Source organism: Micromys minutus (assembly GCF_963924665.1).
Source record: "Micromys minutus genome assembly, chromosome: 1".
Taxonomy (NCBI): Eukaryota; Metazoa; Chordata; class Mammalia; order Rodentia; family Muridae; genus Micromys; species Micromys minutus.
In genome coordinates this window covers 245,776,333-245,797,358 of record NC_137969.1, presented here as the reverse complement: position 1 = coordinate 245,797,358, position 21,026 = coordinate 245,776,333, and the positions used below count along the sequence as shown (strand labels likewise).

General features: G+C 43.6%; 1 protein-coding gene across 4 annotated transcripts in view; it reads right to left on the bottom strand.

Annotated features, from left to right (window-relative positions):
- The window catches only part of UNC79 (unc-79 homolog, NALCN channel complex subunit), a gene marked incomplete at its 5' end in the record, with an annotated part of 173,122 nt that overhangs the window by 45,210 nt on the left and 106,886 nt on the right, over positions 1–21,026 (bottom strand). For 3 of the 4 annotated variants that reach the window (XM_080922443.1, XM_080922444.1, XM_080922445.1), the window contains 5 exons: positions 3,199–3,339; positions 5,883–5,985; positions 9,145–9,228; positions 11,751–11,867; positions 15,056–15,163. In XM_080922443.1, the coding sequence (XP_080778569.1) occupies positions 3,199–3,339; positions 5,883–5,985; positions 9,145–9,228; positions 11,751–11,867; positions 15,056–15,163 (553 nt within the window). The remainder of the gene's footprint in view (positions 1–3,198; positions 3,340–5,882; positions 5,986–9,144; positions 9,229–11,750; positions 11,868–15,055; positions 15,164–21,026) is intronic. The other variant, XM_080922446.1, reaches the window with a different exon arrangement.

Here is a 21,026-nt window from a genome sequence, read left to right as displayed (position 1 = left end):
TAATGCGCTCTACTACAGCACAACAGGCAGCAGAGGCATTCTCCCCTGCTGCTGAGAAATCTGTTTGGTGATGAGAAGTGGGAATTAAATAACGGACACTGAGCACGGTTCGGAAAGTATGGTGCGGCTCTTTAACTGTAGATGTAGCTCCTCTCGTGACAGAGAATGGACCAAATGGATGGATTCAGAAATGACACACGGTCATCTGTAAGATACCATATGATACTCACGTAACTTTCTATTTTTAATAGGACAGCCAATGGGACCAAGATTTCCAAAGAGGGACAGTGCCTCCAGCAACCACCATCAGCAAAGCTGCTTTGGCTATAGGCCCTGGTGCTGAAGATTATGATGGCATGATAAACATTGGCAACTCTGCCAAATAAGAACAGTATGGGAAATGTGAACTTGAAGGATTCACCTGAAAACCAGAGGGGCGGGGAAGCTTGAGTGGGAGGGATCTAAGCAAATGGCGCCACGTGAGATTGGAAACATTTGAGGGAGAAATGAAAGGGCTGATCTTAAAGACTCCTAGTACTTCTGAGGAAGGACTGTGTGGTCATCCCTTCACGGTGCAACAGGGAAATGTGAAGGTACCTCCAGCTAGGTTATTTTGGAATCTGTTTCCTTGGCAGCCAGATGGTGAAGTTTAGGCTACCAAAAGTTACACCATTTATACTGAATGTTTTCCAGTCTCTCGAAAGCCTACACAACAGAGCAAGTGATTTAAGCGTAAGAGTGTAGATATTGAAGTGTGTGTGGATGTAAGTGTGAGAATGTGTGAGCTGCTGTTTGTCTATGTGTTCACATGTTTCCATCCTAACATTTGGTGATAACTGGGACATAGATTATGTACTTTTATGTTAAACAACACAACCTGCTCTCTCTGTCCTCTGTGGCGTAAGTAAGTTGTTCCAATATATCGACAGAGCAGAGCCACAACCCAACCTGTTCTAAACCTATAGAGTACCGACAGTGGCCATGCCTTAATAAAAACCTTCAGTTCCATAAGCGGTAGAGATAGAGGGCAGGTGTATTCTGTAATCAGCAAGACTGGGTTGAAAACCAATGGCTTGAATGAAGCTATCCTTTCCTTCTCTCTTCCAGGCCTATATCCATCCCTTACTTCTAACAATGGCTTTCGAATTTTTGTTACACTTCACTTCATGCTGTCTCTGACTATGTGACCCTAAAGGTACTCCAAAAATCATCAGGGAGGCTGGCTTAGGAAGATGGTGCAGTAAGAACACTTGTACAAATAAAGGGTCTGAGTTCAAATCCCTAGCACTCATGTAAATATTGGCTATGTTTGTATGCCTGTGACCCCAACATGGGGAAGTGGAGTCACTCGGCCTGGGAGCTCACTACCAGACAGCCTAGCATCAGCAGCAAGCCTCTAGTTCAAGGACAGGCCCTGTCTCAAGGGAACAAGAAGAGAAGAAGTAAGGAAGATATCTGAAGTCCTCCAGCTTCTGCATACACAAATAGATGTGTCCACACCCTTAAACACACCACAAACATATCATGCACACACATACCACACCATACCACACTCACCTGCACCTCACACATACCACAGCATACTATTCACATGAATTGGGGTGAAGAGCAAATAGTAGGACTATATATTTTGGGGGATCAAGTTCTTAGTGTGTGTATACATGAGTATACATGATGGATATGTGTCTTGCACATACGTGCAGATGGTGTGCACACAGGCCAGAGGGTGTCAGTGTTCTGGTCTACCACTCTCCGCCATCTTCCCTGAAGACAGGGTTCCTGACTGAACCTGGAGTTCAGCTGGCAGCCAGGTAACCCTGGTGCTCCTTCAGCCTCAGCCTCCTGCACCACTAGGTTCACAGGTGCTCACTTGCAGGTATATGTGGAGTCTGTCTGTTTCCTTTTTTGTTTTGATTTTAAGACAGGGTCTTGCTATGTAGCTTAGGTTGACCTTGAACTTGCTATGAAGCCACATTTGGCTTTGACCTCATGACCCTCCAGCCTTAGTCTCTGAGTTACTGAGATTGTAGGTATCTATCACCATGTCTGGCTGCATCTTGGTTGTTGAAGGAGACAGTTTTGTGTGAGATCACTGGATGGCCATAGAAGACAGGGCATGGTCAAGTGCTTGGAGAAGCTCAGAGACGAAAGGCTTCCCTTCATTGGAGGAGGCAGATTTGCAGATCCTCAGAATGTGAGGGAAGGAAAAGCAATCTTTTTGGTTTGTGCTGTTCTTTTCTTTTGTTTGGTTTCAGTATAGGATTTCACTATGTAGCTCAGGCTGGCCTCTAACGGCTTCATTCTGTATCCTAGACTGTCTCAATCAACAATCCTCCTGTCTCCAAAGTGCTAGGACCGTGCGCATGTGGGATCCTAAGCATAGGACCTAAGTCTTCTTTTTATTTGCAATATTTAATTCAACTTTAATTTACGGATGGTTGTGCATATCTGTGCACAGTGTGTGTGGCACCCTAAGAGGCCAGAAGAAAGCATCAGATCCCCTAGGACTGGAGTTACAGACAGTTGTGAGGCACCAGGTGGGTGTTGGCAATTGGACCTGGGTCCTCTGGAAGAGCAACAAGTGTTCTTTACTGCCGAGCCATCTCTCCAGCCTCGGGAGCTACCGCTTTGTTAGATAGTTTCAAGGCACCTAGCATCGCGCTGGCAGACATGGGAAAGTTAGCAAGTTCACGCAGAGTGAAACTCAGCGTCTAGTTATCACAGAACTGGAATCTAGTCGTGAACATGAACCACATTCCCCTTCTGATGTCTACATAGAAAGGGAAGTCCCTACACACTAGCACTCAGACTGAAGCTCCCATTCCCAAAAGATGAAGCCAGAACTGTGAAGATGCTGCGTGATGCACAGTAATGCCCTGGGCTGAACAGTTCAGCGAGGCTCTCTTGGGTATCACAGAAGACGGCATCAAATCACCACAGAACAGTCAAACTCCCCTGGTGCAGCCTCTTTGGCTCCACTTTGACCTTGACTCAGGACAGCTGAGAAATGAAATCAAAGGTTTCCATCCAATTAAAAAAGAAAAAAAAAAAAAAAAAAAAAAACAGTCAGAGTTGCTTCCCCGGGTTTCAGGCATCTGCAAGTTGACCGGATGCTTCCCTTTCAGATGATGGTTTTTATTGTAAGATATAGTTCAAGTAAGGCTCCTCTCCACAGATAAAACAGAAGCTGACATTTACCTTCCCACAGACTGCATGATATCAAGCAACAGTGGCGCCGCCAAGTCTGGGCTTAGGTGAATGAACGTGGAGAGGACCACAATGGCTAGCCCAAGGGTTTCCTCATCGTATTCCTCCAGAATGGCCCCACAGTCATGGCATCTGCAAAGAAAACAGAGGGAGGGACGCGTAAGAAACCCAACCGTGGTTGCAAGGAAACATATAAGCATTTGTCTGAAGTCTTCAGAAAGGCCCAAAATGGTGGCAACTAGGCCCACTCTCACGTAAGTGAGGACCTGAGTGCCACGGTCACTGGAAGACGAAGAAAGTGTGCATGGCAGCCATCTTGGATGTTCCTTACCATTTAGTCCATGACCATCTGGCCCCAGAGAGGTTTCTGCTAATTTAGAAAGAACTTGAGGTAGGCTAACAGCTCTTAGGCCTCTGAGAATGTGAAACTGTGTCTGAGACTAGTCAGTGACTAGGTTTGGTTTTTTGGGGTTTTTTTTTTGTTTGTTTGTTTGTTTGTTTTGGGTTTTTTTTAATCAGTTTTTATGGTTTTATTTAAGCACAAATAAATGAGCACGTGAGACATCTCTTTTTTTCCCCTTGTTGTACAGTTTGGTGGTATGTTTGGCTCTGACAGCCAGTTCTGCTGCTGTTTCTGTGATGGAGGAAATGTTGCAGCCCAGTAAGAGCTGCTCACAACAGGAACTCTTCCAGGTCCTTGACGCTACGGACCGTGGATTTCCTGGAAGTCTGTGGGCAGCATGTTGCACAGCCAATCTGGACATCAGGACCTGGTCCCTGAATCTCTTCACACTCTACTGTTGATACCTCTGGGTTATACCAGATGCACTTAACTTGGAGGTATTGTTCCTACTGGTACAGAGTGGCCTTCAGGATCCTCTATTTGATGATCTTGGGCTTTATCAGGTGTCTGGGGGAAGTCACCTCACACACAGCAGCAAGGAAGGAGGAAGGGGTGGCAGTACATTACTTTTCATTTGTCAAAATCAAAAGTGCCTACAGATGGCTAGGAGCTTTGAAAAGAGATTCTATTTGTGGGTGAGAGACAAAGGAAAGAAAGCCTGCAGAGCCAGGCTGAGCCTCTCGAGTCAAGTCCTGCCAAACTAGTACATTCACACTTGCTTAAGAAGCCCATACTCACGATCTCCCCTGTGTCCTAATATAGGTTCCATTCACCCAACTCAACCAAAGGCAGCTTTATAAAGGAAAACTGAGAACTAAAAATAGCTGGTGCTCACACAAATGCATGCGCACTGGAACACACACACACACACACACACACACACACACACACACACAACCAGAAGCAACCAGGAAAATGAGAACTTGAAATGGGAAGCATATAACACAAAATGGGGCAATTATAATCAAAGCTCTGGGTACATTTCAAGGCCGTTGTGCAAACCAGAAACCTTTGCCTCTCAAGTCTGGCCACTGTGATGGCTAGTTCTTATATCAACTTGATTCAAGCTAGGATTATCTGGAAAAAAGGGATCTTGATTAAGAAAATAGCTCTATGGGTTCAGCCTGTGGGCATGTCTTTGGGGCATTTTCTTGGTGGGTGGCTGATATGGTGTATGAAAAGGCAAGCTAAGACAGTGTTGGGGGAGCAAGCCAGTAAGCAGCATTCCTCCATCAGTTTCTGCTTCCTGGCCTCCTACCCTGACTTCCCTAGATGAAGGGCTACACGTTTTAAGTTGGTTTTGGTCGTAGTGTTTAACTACAGGTGTAGAAAGCCCAAGACAGCCGTCGGATCACTTCTGACTGAGCAACCAGCATTCCTATGTGGATATTCCCAGTCCTTTCTACTCACTTTCCTTTATTAGAAGTGTGAACCACCTCAGAACCTATCTATTCCCAAGGGATCTATTCAGGTTTGAAAATCTCCAAGCCTTATTTTGTTTTGTCACACTCACTCAAAAAAAAAAAAATTGTGTGCCAGACAAGACATAGCATGCTCAGGGCACAAATACAGAAGAAATTGTTCTCATCCCAGGGAACTCAGCATCGATTTTATAACATGTACCAGTATTATTTAGGCAAAGAAATAAAATACAGTGTGACATGTGCCGGGCTAGAGATGTGCCCAGAGGCCCTGAAAAAGTGGAGCCCTGCCCCTCATAATCAGGGAAGCTTTGCCTTTGCTAGACTGTAAAGGAAGATCAAGTAAGGAGAGAGAACACATCAGGAACACTCTGGAATTCTAGATGGGGCCGGGGAAAGAGCACTGGGAACATTCACACACTAGAATACCTTAGCCAACGAGCTAAATGTGGGCTTAAGCCTAGAAGAACCCAAGGCTGCTGGGAACTGACAAGTGGAGAGATGATGAGCCAGTTTGATGTTGAGAACGGACTGTATTGTCAGGATGGACTAAGAGGGGAGCCCAGTTTTATTATTACTATTATTATCATTATTTCTAGTGCAAAAATTTGACGCCTCTAGATGAAGGTTATCTTATGGTCATGAAATTAATTTTAGGGGTAAGTGAAATTATCTGATTTAATTCAAATTAAAATAAAGGAGGAGGAGCCCTGGCCATACTGTGCACATTTCTGAATTGTAGCTGTGTAAAACACAGCTTTAGCCTGTTGAAAAACAAGAGTGTATATCCTCACCTGGTGACCAGACTCCAACTTTATAACCAAAGGGGGGAAAATAACGGGCGAGCTTACTTGTCAGCCATCACCGTTGGCTGCTCCTCTGTGAATTCTTCAGGTGCAGGCACAAACATGCTGGCTATGCTGGGTGCTGACAGCAGGCTGGATTTAGTGGCGCCTGGGTAAACGGCAGAGAGACAACCATGAACACAGAAAAGCTTCTGGGCCAGGGCACTCCCCACTCTGCATTCAGTAACTCTCTGAAGATCACACTCATGAGACTGTGACCTCACCCCATCCACGGCATGAAAAAGCAACCCTCCCCCTTGGTGGAGCGGGGCCAAGAAAGAGCTGGATGCCTACCTTTCCATGGTTCATGATTTTGAGAAATCAGAAATCCCATCTGGGGCAGCAGTCTAAGATAAAGATGGACCTCCTAACATTAAAGGAGATTGCCTGAACAATATGGTGCGTCTAATGTACAAATGCGGATCATCATTAATGTGGAGCTGCTATGGGAAGACAGTGAGACCCCAGACTTGATACACCTGATTAAGTGGGAAGCAGTGAGACCCCCAGACTTCACACAGATGAGCAGGAGGTACCAGGGCTAGAAACCCAATTTCCTAATCTGCTTTGAAAATAACCATCGAAAGCACTAGAAGACGGAAGGATTTACGAATGCAGCATCAGCTGTTTGACTTGATGACTTGTTCTACTTCCCCCAGTCAATATGACAGTTTAAAGACTTTGAGTTTAGAACCTTTCAAAGAAATCTGAGGTTGGAATCTTAGCAATAGAAACCAATAGACCAGTAAAGGAGGGAAGGGAACTGGAAAGATGGCTTACACCTGCCTGTCATTCCAGCTTCAAGTGACCTGACAGGCTCCTCTTCTGGCCTCCGTGGGCACCTGCATTCATGTGTACACACGTGCAAAATTTACACACAGATAAATGGAGTAAATCTTAAAATGTAATAAATGTAGGAATTCAGGAGCACGCTCTCTGCCAAGAAAGACATCAGCATGGGTCAAATTCCCTAGAGCTGTGCAGCTGAGGCTTCAAAGATGAGTCTCCAAGTGACAACATGAAATAGCATCACGTTCTGCTAAATAGTAATTGTGAATCCAAGTTCTCCAAGCAGATAAAAAGGCAGAACAGCAACAGTCATTAAATAACCCGTTTATAAATAACTCATCAAGAAACACATAACTTGGCCCTGAAATCAAAGATGTATGATTTCTCCTCAGAAAGAATAACGACTGAGAAAATGGTGGTTCTAATAATATAAGAATATAAACCTTAGATGCTTAGCCTGAAAGGCCATGTTGTATGGCCTGACAGGGGAAATGCTGTTGAAGTTCATGGTATTTCTGAGAAGCAAATTCGTGCAAACACAATTATCAGTGCTGAAAATGTCTGCACCTTTCAAAGATCGCAGTTGGGAATATAAACCTTGCTACCATATTATCAGATGTTTCTGGGATAGCGTTCCTGCCAGGGATATCTAAGGGTGCTGGTAACTAAGGATGTCTATAAAGATGTTGCACAGTATCACAGACATATAAGCAAACTCGTAGCAAAGGCAGACAGCGTAAATATAATTCCCAGCAACTCTTTATCATTGATGGGCACAATAGCCAAATGCTAAAACAACTATACCAGAGTAGAAAAAAAAATTGCCCATAGATCTATGGAGATGTGTCCACAATCCCATTAGGAACAACTCCAAGTCAAGATTGCAACCAAAGGATCTAGAAGGATTCAGGTATTTTGGGTGGCTTCCAAACAGGCATTACCTAATAGGGGCCACTTATAGTAACCCAAATGAAGTTGGTTTTCTCTCTGACAGGACAGAAAGCATGCTGTAGTATTTATGGAAGTTGTCTATCAAAGAGTGTAAGTTAGATGACTGCACATTGTTTCTTATAGGACAACATTAGCTGAACTGATGGCTAAGTTCCACTACTGAAGTGAAAACTGAAAGCAATGTATAAGAAGATAAGAAATTTTATATATATATATATATATATATATATATATATGTATGCAGAGTTCAGCAACCTTTTGTCATAAAAAACCCACAACTAAGCTGGCAGTGTTAAACTCAGCTTCCATTTTCGTCCCCTATTTATTAGCAACAATTCTGAGGCCCCACCACCACTGGTTCCTTTCCAACATATCTAGGACATCCAGCCTCTGTACAGAGAAACAGAAGCAGGGTGCTCAGAAACTTGGATATAAATGGCATCTTTTCCACAGCCAAACTTCAAAGTTATAGATGCTGATAAACACCCCCTTTGGAATCTCAGAGACAGGCAAGACTCCGAAGGTGTGCTGGTCTCAAAGCACACACCGACTGCACGGCCACACCAGTGGACTCTAACCATTTGCAATAAGAGAGAGACCGGAAGACTGTGCATCCGCATTCATGCTTTTGCCATTACATCATCCTGGTTTTGATGGGTAGATCACAACCAGGTACCGAAGATTTGCTCAACACCCTGACTCACAAAAGCTTTTCTTAGCCAGAGAGTCCAGTGATTTGTCTCATCTTCAGGAGGGCTAGGACGCTAACCATTACCAAAGAAGTGTCCAGGAAGCTGGGCACAAATATCACCACATTGGTCTGTTTGATTCAAGAGACTACTTGGAAGATGTGGTCAGGATTTTTTTTTTAAACCAGTGATAGATTCACCAGCCTTCCTAATTTTAAGAACAAAAGTAAGGATTAATTAAATATGTGTTTAAATGTGTGGGATGAATTCAGAAAATAAAAATTTTGATGATCCCAGCACAGATGGATGCTCATTTTATCCCCGCGTGCAGAAGAAAGTGTGTATTTTTCATACATAATTCAAGATAGCTGTGAACAAAGCTGATCAGCCACAGTTCCACCATTCTGGAGAAATTAAGCGAATAATCTAAAATAAGTTTAAGTAATCTAAACTCTGCTCAGGAAAAGAGCAAGGGCAATGCAGAAACATGATGCATCTTGGGAGGGAGGGCTAAGGAGCTCAGGGAAGTCTGCTCTGGAAACGGCTAAGGGGAAAATGAGTGGGGAGTTATTTTCAAATGTCCAAAGTACTAGACGAGAGCCATTAGAATTGTGTCATGTAGCCCCCATTGTTGGGAAGATATAATAAGGCAGAGCTTTCGTCCTTGTGGGCCATGTTCAAGGAAAAGCTGTCACCATTCCCTGGTCATGAAGGCGTTTGCAGGAGCTACTGCAACACGTGGAGCTGCCGAGGCTGAGGTTTTGGCGGCTGCTGTGTGGATTTGTGAGAGACACGCTGTCCTTCACTTCTACCGGCTGACACTTTGGGACTCAACCAACCTCTTGTTCGCAATGGCTGTCCCTCCAGGTCGGGGTTTAGGCACATTGGCACGTTACACTGCCGTTTCCCAGGCTGTATCTGTTCTGTGGATAAAGAGAGCGTTTCAGTCTTCAGTGGGGTCAGTTGGGTACAAGTCACCACGCAATTCAATGCAGCAAACTGTTACAGTTACTTTAGCAACACATAAAGATTAAATCTGGGGCTGGGGTTTATTCAAGGCTTACCTACAAACCTGTCTCTCAGTTAAATGAGCTGCACCTGAAAATATTAGAGCATTCAAAACTAGTTGTTTTTTTTTTTTTTTTTAAGTTCTATTCCCACTCTGTTTCAGAAGAGTGCAAATCCCAATATGAAATGAAGGGCCAAGACCATGGCCATGAAACGTGTTATGTGGATCAATACATATGCCAATGGTATGCTGGAACAATGGTCAGACAGTTCACACAGAAAACACTTGGACAGGTCCAGAAAATGATAGGGATTTGACTGAGGGCAGAGAGCAAGAAGAAGGAGCCGAGATGGAGAGACATTAAGAGAGATGTTCATACAGAAGATGCGGACAGCAAAGAAGAGACAGACTCTCAATGGACAAGCTGGTGTGTACTGAGGTGAACGTGCCCCAACTTAAGTTGTCCTAGTCTGGATGTTGCCAGGACCTTAGTTCTTCTTGGTGGAAGCTAGAGTCACTAAATCAATGTGTGTGGTTCAAAATAACACGTCACCTAACATCACACCACACATTCGCAGACTTTCCTGCTGGCCTCAGGTTAGCAAACGTGAGGTGACTGAAGCCAGGTGTAAGGCAGGCTCAGCTGCCGGAGGCTGTGACAAAAAGATCACTTGAGCCCGGAAGTTCAAGAACAGCCTGGGTAACAAAGAAAGAGCCTGGGTTCAAAACCAACCAACCAAACAAACAAAGGACTTGAGAATAGTGAGATAAGACTTGTTAAAGGACTTAGAGACTGGAGAAGTAAGTTGAGAATGGGAAAACTAAAAAATAAGCCCTAGCACATGTCAGTGAAGTCTGAACACCATGGAGTCCTATGTTAAACCAAGAAGACAAGTACCATTAGGTCTGACTGAAAGGTGACACCTGTAGTTAACTGGGTTATGTGGCATCACGTAGGGTTTTGTAGCTTAAAGTTCAGGCCAGAACACTGCCGTAGCTCTACTTAATTAAACCAGATTATAACTATAGGCAGAATGTAGAATGGCCAAGTTCAAGCCACAGGTTGAGCTACGACCGAATGGTAAAATGATTTCAGGGTCCCCAAGGCAAGCTGAGTGCTTAGTACCAGAGTGCTAACTGAACTGTGCTTCTCGGGCTAAGCAGCTTAATCTCTGCAGAGGGAGGCAGAGTCCTCTATGGAACATTCAGCAAAAAAAAAGACCATCAAGTCAAACACATGCTTGGGAATGACTAGCCAGTGTCTTTCCCTTCTCTTGTCTGTTGCCTCTTAGCTACTCTTTGCTCACTTCTGTGTACCATTAAATGAAGAGAAAACGCTAAGTCTTTGACCTGTCAAACACTCGTCTAAGTCCAGGGGACTGAAGCTGCCTATTAATATGGGGTTGGTGTGGTATGTGGATCTCTTGAAGAGCAACAAAGGCAAACAAAAGGACATACATACAATTTGAAAAGCTGCTCAAGATCTTGGAGCTTGTGTGTGTGTGTTTGTGTGTGTGTGTGTGTGTGTGTGTGTGTGTGTGTGTGTGACTGTGTGTGTGCAAGCACTGTGATTCTGCATCATAATGAGGAATTTTAAAAATAATCTCATAATTTAAGCCTGAAAATAATCACCGAGATAGTAAAGTGCACTCCCACAGCGTGCTGCAGTAATCAGCTCTTACATTTTCTCAGCCTATGCAAACTTCAAGGCACTTTCATTTTGTACCTCAAATGACCCATTTAATTTAAGAAGAAGAAAAAAACTAAGACAAGGCAGGCTCTTAAGAGCGACCACCGCAGTGTTATGAGCTGAGAAGGCGGCACACATAGATGTGATAAGGGGCAGGAAATGCCAAACAGTCATACTCAAAACAGATGTGCCATGGCGGTCGTTCTGACTGGGTGACAGGCTAGATGCAGTTCTGGCTTATGAACATGAGGGTGTGTGACTGCAACCTGGTGACCCCAATGGCCAAAACTGCACAATCCATTCCACAACCTACTTGCAGGTCAAGCCATCACTGACCCAAGACTTGCCATTAAATAGGCTAACTTCAGTACTTTGTATTTTCTGAAAGAGGATATTGATAATCTGGTGCTTTTAAAACTGTGTGCCATGAAATCATGGCTCTACCCACTCTTCCTATGACAGATAACTTGAGATCTGAAATCTGGGTCTTTAAAAAAAGAAAAAGAGTTGGGCTTGCCTAGAAGAGACCAGTCTAGACAGGAACCAGCCTAGGTGGGGATTAGCCTAAACAAGGCTCAGCCTGGACATAGACCACATTGCTCTAGAGCACTTGGGAAATCTGAGTAGATGTTAATTATTTCCAGTTTGCTTTTAAACTGTTTTAACCAAAGAACACAAAAAGTGGACACAGAGAAAGTGGCTTTAGCTAATCTGAGAGGCAAACAAGAAGAAAAAGTGTGACCCACCAGTGTCCCAGCTGCTGATGTTATGGGGGGCGCTAGACTGATGTTCCAGCTGCCGCTTCATTAACTGGCTCATTGTCAGAACTCCCAGGGATCCCCTTTTCATCTGCCTATACTGAGCTATACGGAGGAAATTAGGAGACAATTACCACGGGAACATGTTTCCCATCGCACGCACAGGCTCTACACAGCACACAAATCTTAACTGAGTCTTCATTAGCTACTCGCAATTTTCGGAAAAGCATATGCTCTTAACCACGTGAAAAACTAACGCCGTCCTTGTGCCTGTGGTGTAGGCAACAGTAATGCCTCTTGCATTGACCCACCAACTACGTGCATTTACCCAGCTCCCAGTGAACGCAATGTGATTATCTGTGTTATCGGTTTTACATGTACCCTCCGCCACATTCCTAAAAAGGATTCAAAACAAACAGTGCTGCCTTGAATTGAATCAAAAAAGCAACTGAAGTAAGCCGAAACATACCGATTTCCAAATCCGCATTGTTTCCCAGCCTTTGAGCCCTCTATCTATCATTTGAATAATGTGAATTAAATATCATTCCACAAGTATACTCTTTGTTTTAGAAAATGACGCTAATATTTTTGTCCTGTTATCAAGTCATGATAGGATTTTCAAACTAAAACCATCAGAAAGCATGCTGCCAGTTGCCTGCTGACTTAGAAAGCCACCCCAGCCTCAGTTCCTGTTGTTATGTGAGACACTCATTGCCTATACACCAACGTAGTGTGAGCATTCAGTCTCACCAAGATGGCTGTGGGCCTGACCCCAAGCACCCGGATGTTGCCCAGTTAGATTCTCCAACCCCGTTCGACTGAAAGGGCAAGTTCAGGAGCCAAAGCTGATAAACTATACACCCTAGAAAGGAATGCAGAGACCAGTGTCTTCTAGATAGCCCCTGGACAACGCCGGACACTATGCAGAGGTTTCACAGTTAATAACAGAAGTGATATTATTCATGGCATCATTTCCGGTGTGGTCAGCATGCTGTTTGATTTATGGGGGTCATGGCAATGTTTAGTTATGAAACCATCAACTGGAAACTTGGTCAAGACAGGAACATGGTGGGATTCGTGTGTCTTGGAGTCCATATTCACGGAATTTTTGGAAATAGCTAATCAACTGAATATTAAATGTCACTGGTTTGTTTATTGCCTGGTAAACTTTATAAGTCTGTAGCTCATGTGAAATGTAGAGCTTCAAGTAAAAATTTTTAATTTTTAAGAAAAATTCAAAAGCAGAAATTTTTTTTCTTCAGTGCTGGGTTTTGAACCCAAGGCCTTTGCACATGTTAGGCAGAGCCACATATCCCCAGCTAAAAACAGAAAACTTTTAAAGGATTTAAAAAATTAAAAACTAAATATCATCTCTTAGACTCAATCAAGTCAGGCTGTAAAACTTCTTATAGTGAGATTCTGAACCCCCCTTTTCTTAGTTTTGCTTTGTTTTTCCATCCTGGGAATAGAGCCCAGAGACTCACACATGCTAGGCAAGGGCTCTACCACTGAGGTACGCCCCTGTCTCTCAACTGCTTCTGAAGGCACAGAATTCCTGAGAGGAAGAAGGCCAATGGATATGGTTTCCGAAGCCGTTATGCCTCCAAGAGCACAGCACCACGTTCTATGGTGATGCTTTGCATGACAAGAGCAGGAAGGTGAGATTAACATGCTAAATCCATGCCAGAAAGGCTAGACTCAGACATGACTCCAGGATCCTGACCCTCCTGACACACGTGTTCAGCACCGGAATTACATTTAACCATTCTGCCCATTTCAAAACACACGACTTAGAGTTCTAAGAAGGGAATTTGGTCTCTTTTTGTTTTCTCTTTCTCATGTAAATGAGGAAGGGAAAGCATGCTATTGTGTCTTTGTCAAGTCATCAAACATTATTAAAAAAAACAACAACAAAACACTTAGCTTTAGAATGAGCCATCCCGTTTTGCAACCAAAGGCCACTTGAAAATTATCATAATTTTTACTGTCTTATAATTGATTTAGAATTATTCAAACACTGTGTAGAATTAATATCAACTTGAAAATCTTATAGGCTAAGCATCTTCATCAGTCTCTCTCTCTCTCTCTCTCTCTCTCTTTCTCTCTCTCTCTCTCTCTCTCTCACACACACACACACACACACACAATGGCTGTGACTTTAGGCAAGCACTCAGCCTTTCTCCTCCATCTGCCATGCAGTGATTAGGTAAGGATTGGATCCAGATCATGTTGTGTGAACCATTCATCAGGAGGAGAACCACAGAAGTGGCATCTATGGTCACTACTGAGACTTTACCCTCCTTGATCTTCAATGGGAAGCATACTACCTGGCCCCCACCAGATGCTCACGGCATGATGAATGAATGAATGAATGAATGGATGGATGGATGGATGAATGGATGAATGGATGAATGGATGAATGCACAAATGGGTAGATGCTGACAATGATTCCTCTCTATAAAACCAGTCCAGCATCTGCATTATTATGCAAACAGTCCAGCATTTACAATACACTTTTTGTCTTCTTGAACTATCCTTTTCTTCTTGAACTATCCTTTTCAAAGATGGTCAAATGAAAATTCACTAACCCTTCAGGCAGCATCCACATTAAATACAAATTTCTCAGGACATGAGACAGAGGCTTCCAGAAACATACACTGATTTCTTCCAAGAATTCCCTTTGCTGAAAATAATATTTTCTTGACTCCACTGAGCTGAGGTAGAAACTCTGGGGGAACAGCAATGGAACCCAAGCTTCTTATGGTCAAAACCTAGTACCCAGCAGCAGAGGGAAGTTTCAGAATACTTTGCAATGTGTTGGGCCATTTTTGCTTTTCAGCCTAAAAGAAGAAGATTTCACCTACAGGGTCATGATGCATTTATTCTAGGAAAACTCAGATAAAGCTGTGTTCATAATAGAAATGATTCAGATTAAACCAACGAGTCCCAGGTAAGCTTCGGATATGAACAAATTCTTACACATGTCACATGGCCAGTTCTGTGTCCTGTGTTCAGACTAGCAGTGGTGTTCACTCCATTGAACGATGAAATTCTGTCATTATCCTTGAATGAATTCGGGGTTCTTAGGCAGCCAGTGCCCATGTGATTAACCTGAATTCTGAGGTATGAAGTAGCGCAGGCCACACTTCTCCAACTACACAGTACTGTGTCATCGAGGAGCTAACATGTCATTTTGTTTTTCTAAATAGGAGAACTAGCAAAATTGAAAGCACTAGGTATCGGTGACGTTCCAAAGTTGACAGACACAGAAACCATCACTGAGGAACACTTACTTGATATTGATGAATGGCTGCTCGTTTCGGGTGCACCTGCTTCTAACGTGGGGGCAGAGGAAGATTCCCGTGGCATTTCCAACGTTGAAAGTCCTTTAGCAGAGGGATCTACAAACGGAAATATTGTTTAAAGTTAAGGACAGCGGGATGGAGCGGTTAAGGACCTCTCTGGGTCTTTTACTCGAGTGTCTGCCATGCCCAATCAAAGCTGTATGCACGCTCTGCCTCTAGCGATTGCCTTAGAGAGTTCCATGCCTTCGAAGCCCAGCAGATGACTGACTACACCACATGATGTTCGTGAAGCTATGTCGTCTATCGAGTGACGCTCCCACGGCTACACAGCTAATACTGGACACGTTCATGCTACTGCGACTGCTCTGAGCCAAGCTCCCCAACAGGTCCGTATTCTGCACTATGTATCTACCTTCTTCACCTTGTCTGAAGGTTTCCTAGTTTTCACATACATTTCCATCTTCAATAAAGATTTCACATCCAAGGAGGTTTCCAGGACTCTGTTTTTTTCCCAAGAAAACCGATCTGGCAACATCTTATGGAGCATTTGCCCTTAACTGTTTCCGAACATGTCACACCACGATGCCACTGTTTACACACTTGCCTAGAAACATTACTAAACTGGGAGTGATTTAAAAGCAGGACCTGTGTCCACTATGATATAAAGAGTACTAAGTGAGTGTCTTAGTTTCTTCCAAGAAGTGGTTCTCAACCTTCCTAATGCTGTGACCCTGTAATGCAGTTCCCCATGTTGTGCCCCCCCCAACCATAAAATTATTTTATTGCTACTTCATAACTGTAGTTTTGCTACTGTTAGGAATTGTAATGTAAATACCTGATATGTGACTCCCAAAGGGGTTGCAACCCACATGCTGAGAACAACTGCTTTAGAGGGACACAAACATTCCTATTGAAAATATGTCTCTCTGGCAGGAAGTATTTTTGACATATAATACATAACATTGTCTTATTCATCTATCAATATTGGAAGTCAGCCCTCTCTCACTGTAACTGCACAGTATCCTCTCAAACGTTCTGCAAGGATCATTATGTCAAACCTACAATTCTTCAGAACAGCACTGGGCAGCGAACACAGAGCCTCTTGCTGGCTCAGACTTGCCACCGTGGGTTTCCATGACTACAAGCTAAAATGGGTACCATCTCATCCTTTTCATAATGCAACCGCTTCTTCTTGCCACAGATCAATCCATAATATTTTATAATTAGTGTATGCTGCTCCCAACACTGGATGGCCATTAAATCTGATATACAAGTCAGATATAAAAGGTCCCAGAACAGGGTCTGGGACAAAAGTTCAGGAGTAATGGCTATGAACTATCTACATTTCATACCCAGGGGTCTTCTGGTAGATATGGTTGCCATATTAGTAACCTTGTGTGTGTTCTGTATGTACCTATTCATGTGGGTGTGTGTAGATGTACTAGGGCTTCATGTTGAGTGTTTTCTTTGATCAATTTGTACTGGTTTTTTTCTGAGATGGCTTTCTCGCTGAACCTGGAACTTGGATTTAGGGAGTCTGGCTGGCTAATGAGCTGAAGGGATCTGTCTGCCTCTGCCCTGACCTGCCCCAACCCTCGAGCAATGGGATCCCAGACAGTGTACTGCCTTGCTTCACATCTACGAGGGGCTAGTTATCCAAACTTGGTTCCCCCTTAATTAGCAGACAGTTTGCTGAGCCAAATCATCACTAATAACTTCTATGGGTTTTTTTTTTTACATTTTTACATTTTAGATATATGTGTATTTATGCACATGTGCTCACACATGTTTGTGTGTGTGTGTTCACACTTGTGTGCTTATAGAGATGCCCACCGAAGCCAGAAGGGGGTCCTGGATCCCCTGAAGCTGAAGTTTCAGGTAGCTGTGAGCTACAGAATGTAGGTGCTATGAACCAAATTCGAGTTCTCTACATAAGGAGTATTCACTCTAACCATTAAACCTTTGCAACTCCCTCTAATGCCTTCATGGTAACAACAACAACAACAACAACAAAAACCTATAAAAGTGTAACTGCTATAGTTTCCCAAACACTCTTCATGGTGAACAGTCATTTCCAATTATTTTAGTCATCAAGATAAAATGTTTTAGGTATTTTTTATTTAAATGCAAAATTAGAAAGTTTACAAAATTATCTCTCCTGCTTTGACTTACCCCCTCCCCTCTATATGTCTTATAGACGTGGATTATGGCCCACCAATAATATAAAATGAGGAAAGAGGAATTAATTTCAAAACTCCACTGAAAGATGGCTGTGGCTTTGGGGATTTGGGGTGTGTGTACTGAAATCTCTAGTGTACTTTTAGCCTTAAGGAAATGGTACTGGGTGGCAGTTATTGGTGAGTTTGTTTGCCCTCTTTCTTAAACCAAGCAAACTTTCCTTAGCTCTCGGTCATTTTCTGCAGCCCTTCATTTATATACAATTTAAAGCAAATATTTAAAAAGAGCCACCAACTTTTTCTCAACACGCCTCCACTCAGTCTTTCAGAGTGGCACATAGAAAATGCGGTGACTTCCCTGTTAGTCACATGTTCCATCTCTCTCCTAGTCACTTAGGGTAGAAACAGAAAACACACAGGACAAAAATCTATTGCTTCATGGGACTTTGGTGTGGTGAGGGGAGACATGTGCTGGAGTGAATACATTATTACTTGTTGAGAGATCACTAGAGAATTAGAACTGCCATGCCAGCTGGGGCGAGGGGGAACTGAGCTCAGGGTAGGTCTCATGGGTGACTAGTGTTGGATCAAAGAATTAAAAGAAGAGAGGGTGTGTATCAAATGGGTCTTGGACCGCTCAAAACTTAGAGAACAGCAGGTATAAAACCCTAGCCTGTGGTTTGCAACCCCATAGGAAAAACAATATCAACTAACCAGATCCTCCCAGAGCTCCCAGAGATTAAATCACCAACCAAAGAGTACACATGGAGAGACCCAGGGCTGCAACTACATATGTAGAAGAAGATGGCCTTATCTGGCATCAATGGGAAAGGAGGCCCTTGGTCTTGTGAAGGCTTGATTTCCCAGCATATGGAATGCTAGGGTGGTGAGGTGGGAGTGGGTGGGTGGATGGGTGGGTGGGGACCACCCTCATAGAAGCAGGGGGAGGGGAGAGATTTAGAGGGAAAACTGGGAAGGGGGAAAACATTTGAAGTGCAAATAAATAAAATAACCAATACAATTTTTTAAAGCCCTAGGCTAAGGACATTTAGGATGGCCAGCCATTGTGGCCTCATGAAGTCGTAAAGAGAACAGTACAGATTGTGTGAGCAAACATGGTGACAGGGGCTCTAGAGAACTTTCTGGGCACACAAGGAACTCGGATTTCTTACTATGAAGAACGTGCAAAGCCCCTGGGAAGAAGAATTTATTCCAGAAAAAAAAAAGGTTATGTTATTCTATTGTAAATGACTGTGCTGGATGCTGTGTTGATAAACGAAGGGAAGGACAGAAGGCAGTGGGTGATCAGCTAGGCGGCGACAGCAGGTAAGCCACGTAGGATTACTGACCCCTCGGACCAACAGTGACTATAGAAATGGGATGCACGAGAAAAGGGTGGCATACAATGTATCTAAAGGAGATTAAAGTTGCCAGCTAGAACTAATGATGTTCAGCCAGGGTTTAATTTCTGTTAAACAGCAAGAGGTCATTTTATAGTATGATTATGTTCTGTACAGTGTGAGAGATGAGACTCCGTGTTCCCATTGCTCTCTTGAGCCAAATCCTTTCCCTGAATGAATCTGACACCCCTCCACTAAGGAGGAAAGCCTATTTCTCCTTGGTTTTGGTTCAGCCATGCGATTTGCTTTCACTAACAAAGCACTTGCAGGTATTCTGTGATTGTCCCGGTAAGACCATATTGTCAAGTAGATACAACCTAGTGTCCCCTGGGATGAAAGAATGTCAGATGAAGAATTGCCTTGGTAAGACTGGCCTATAGACATGTATGTGGAGCATTTTCTTGAATGCTAATTGACATAGAAGGACCCAGCCCACTATTGCCCTATAGCCATAGGCAGTTGGGTTTAGGCTGTATAAGAATCTAGCTGAAGGAGAGCAAGACAATAAGCAGCAATCCTTCATGGTTTCTGCTCCAGTTCCTAACTGCCATCAATAATGGATTGTGACTTGGAACTATAAGCTAAGTACACCCTTTCCTTCCCCAAGTTGATTTTGGTCATAATGTCTTATCACAACAAAATGAAGCAACTCAGACCATTGAATTAAGCTTTGATTAGAGCTTGTGTGACTAAGCTTGCTCTCTAGCTGTATAACAATAAGAATATCACTAGATTTTATGAAGCACATAGTAGGATGGCAAGCATGAGAGCTCAGGCACCCACCCACGCTTGGCTTAGCTTAGTTCATCGATGAAAGCTTACTGCTGCAGGCTGGTGGTTTTTGTGACACAGCATTAGTCCAGCAACAAATAACTAACAATTGTCTCAGTAGATGAGATCACCAAGAAAAGTAAGTGGTGACCTTAGAGGTAAGGAAACGACCCAGGATGGCGCTCTCTCAGGGAAGGCACCCCATCTGGGAGACGAGGAGAACCAACAGGAGCAAGTGAGAAGTCGTGACCACTGAATAAAAGGAAACCCAGATGCATGCAGTATCCACTTGAAGCAGGGTTCATCAGTTATGACAAATATTGTAGCTATGCTAGTGTATGTGCTTCAGTAGCTGACCATTGGGTTTAGCCATGGAGTTCTTGGTGATTGTGAGAAATACAGTTTAGTTAGAGTAGGAAGGGGGTGGAAGGAAGAAAAAAAAAAACGGGTGAAAACTGGAAAGAGTAGTAATTGTTAAAAGAGCCGCCCGTGGTGATTGCAATGATAAATGTCCTATACTGCCTACTACAGTTGCTCATTTGGCCCCCAGCTGGCGGCTGTTTGGGGAGCTTGTGGAACTGTTGGGAGAATGTTTTTGTACACTGTGCAAAGATTGTCTTTCTATTATTCAAACGCTGATTTCTGTGCCAGCAGGGAGTGGAGTGCAGACCAGACTCTGGTACTGTTATTCATATGGCTGCCTTATTTCTTGTAAACATGTCTTCCTACACCTTCTGATTGGTCTCCTAAAGAGCTGAATGGCCAATAGCTGAGGCAGGAGTGGAAATGCAGGACTTCCAGGGAGAGATAGGGATCTGGAGTCAGGCATGGAAAGATTTGCCAGCCTATTATAAGTGGTGCCCCACATTGAATGCCAAATATAACATGACTTTCTCGCTCGGATCACTATCCCGAGAATAGTGACACAGAGACCTTTTATTGTTATGAAAGCTTGGTCTTAGCTTGGCATGGCCTGGTAATGCAAGCGGGATACTGGCTGGTCGTATTTTATTTATAAACAGGAAGCAGTGAAGTATCCCAGAGTGTCCAAGGGCATCAACACCTAATAACAGTAAGAATTTTGACAGGGACATATGTGTGGGTAGATCAAAGAGCAAGGGAGAAGTAATGTACAATGAGACTGTGTGTCTGATGGCCAGATGACAGCAGCTGTGGGTCTCAGAGGTGAGGAAATACTGGCATGAGGGTGGCCATGGTGAGTGAGAATAACCCCTAAACCCTGACCCAAGCCCAATGGCACATGTCAGTTACACGGGCTTTCAGGAAAGCTGTGTCCTTGAAAAGAGCCAGCTCCCATTAGGTTAGAAAGGTGAAGAAAATTAGAGAAAGACACAGACAGACAGACCTACAAAGGATTTTGCGATAAGGAACCCATGGATTTCTTCTGAGGGGGTAGAGGAAGGTAGAGTAACCTGGGAATGCTTTCAGAACTGAAGGTATGCGGTCTTATGGAAATCTGGTAAGGCCGTTAAAGAGCAGCCCAGCTCATGAGTCTTTGCACAGTGACTGCCACCAGCAGAGAGATGAGACCTATTTTCTAGGCAGTTAGCAAGTGAAGCTCTGGGTGGATACGGAAGGGTGGGTGTCTGG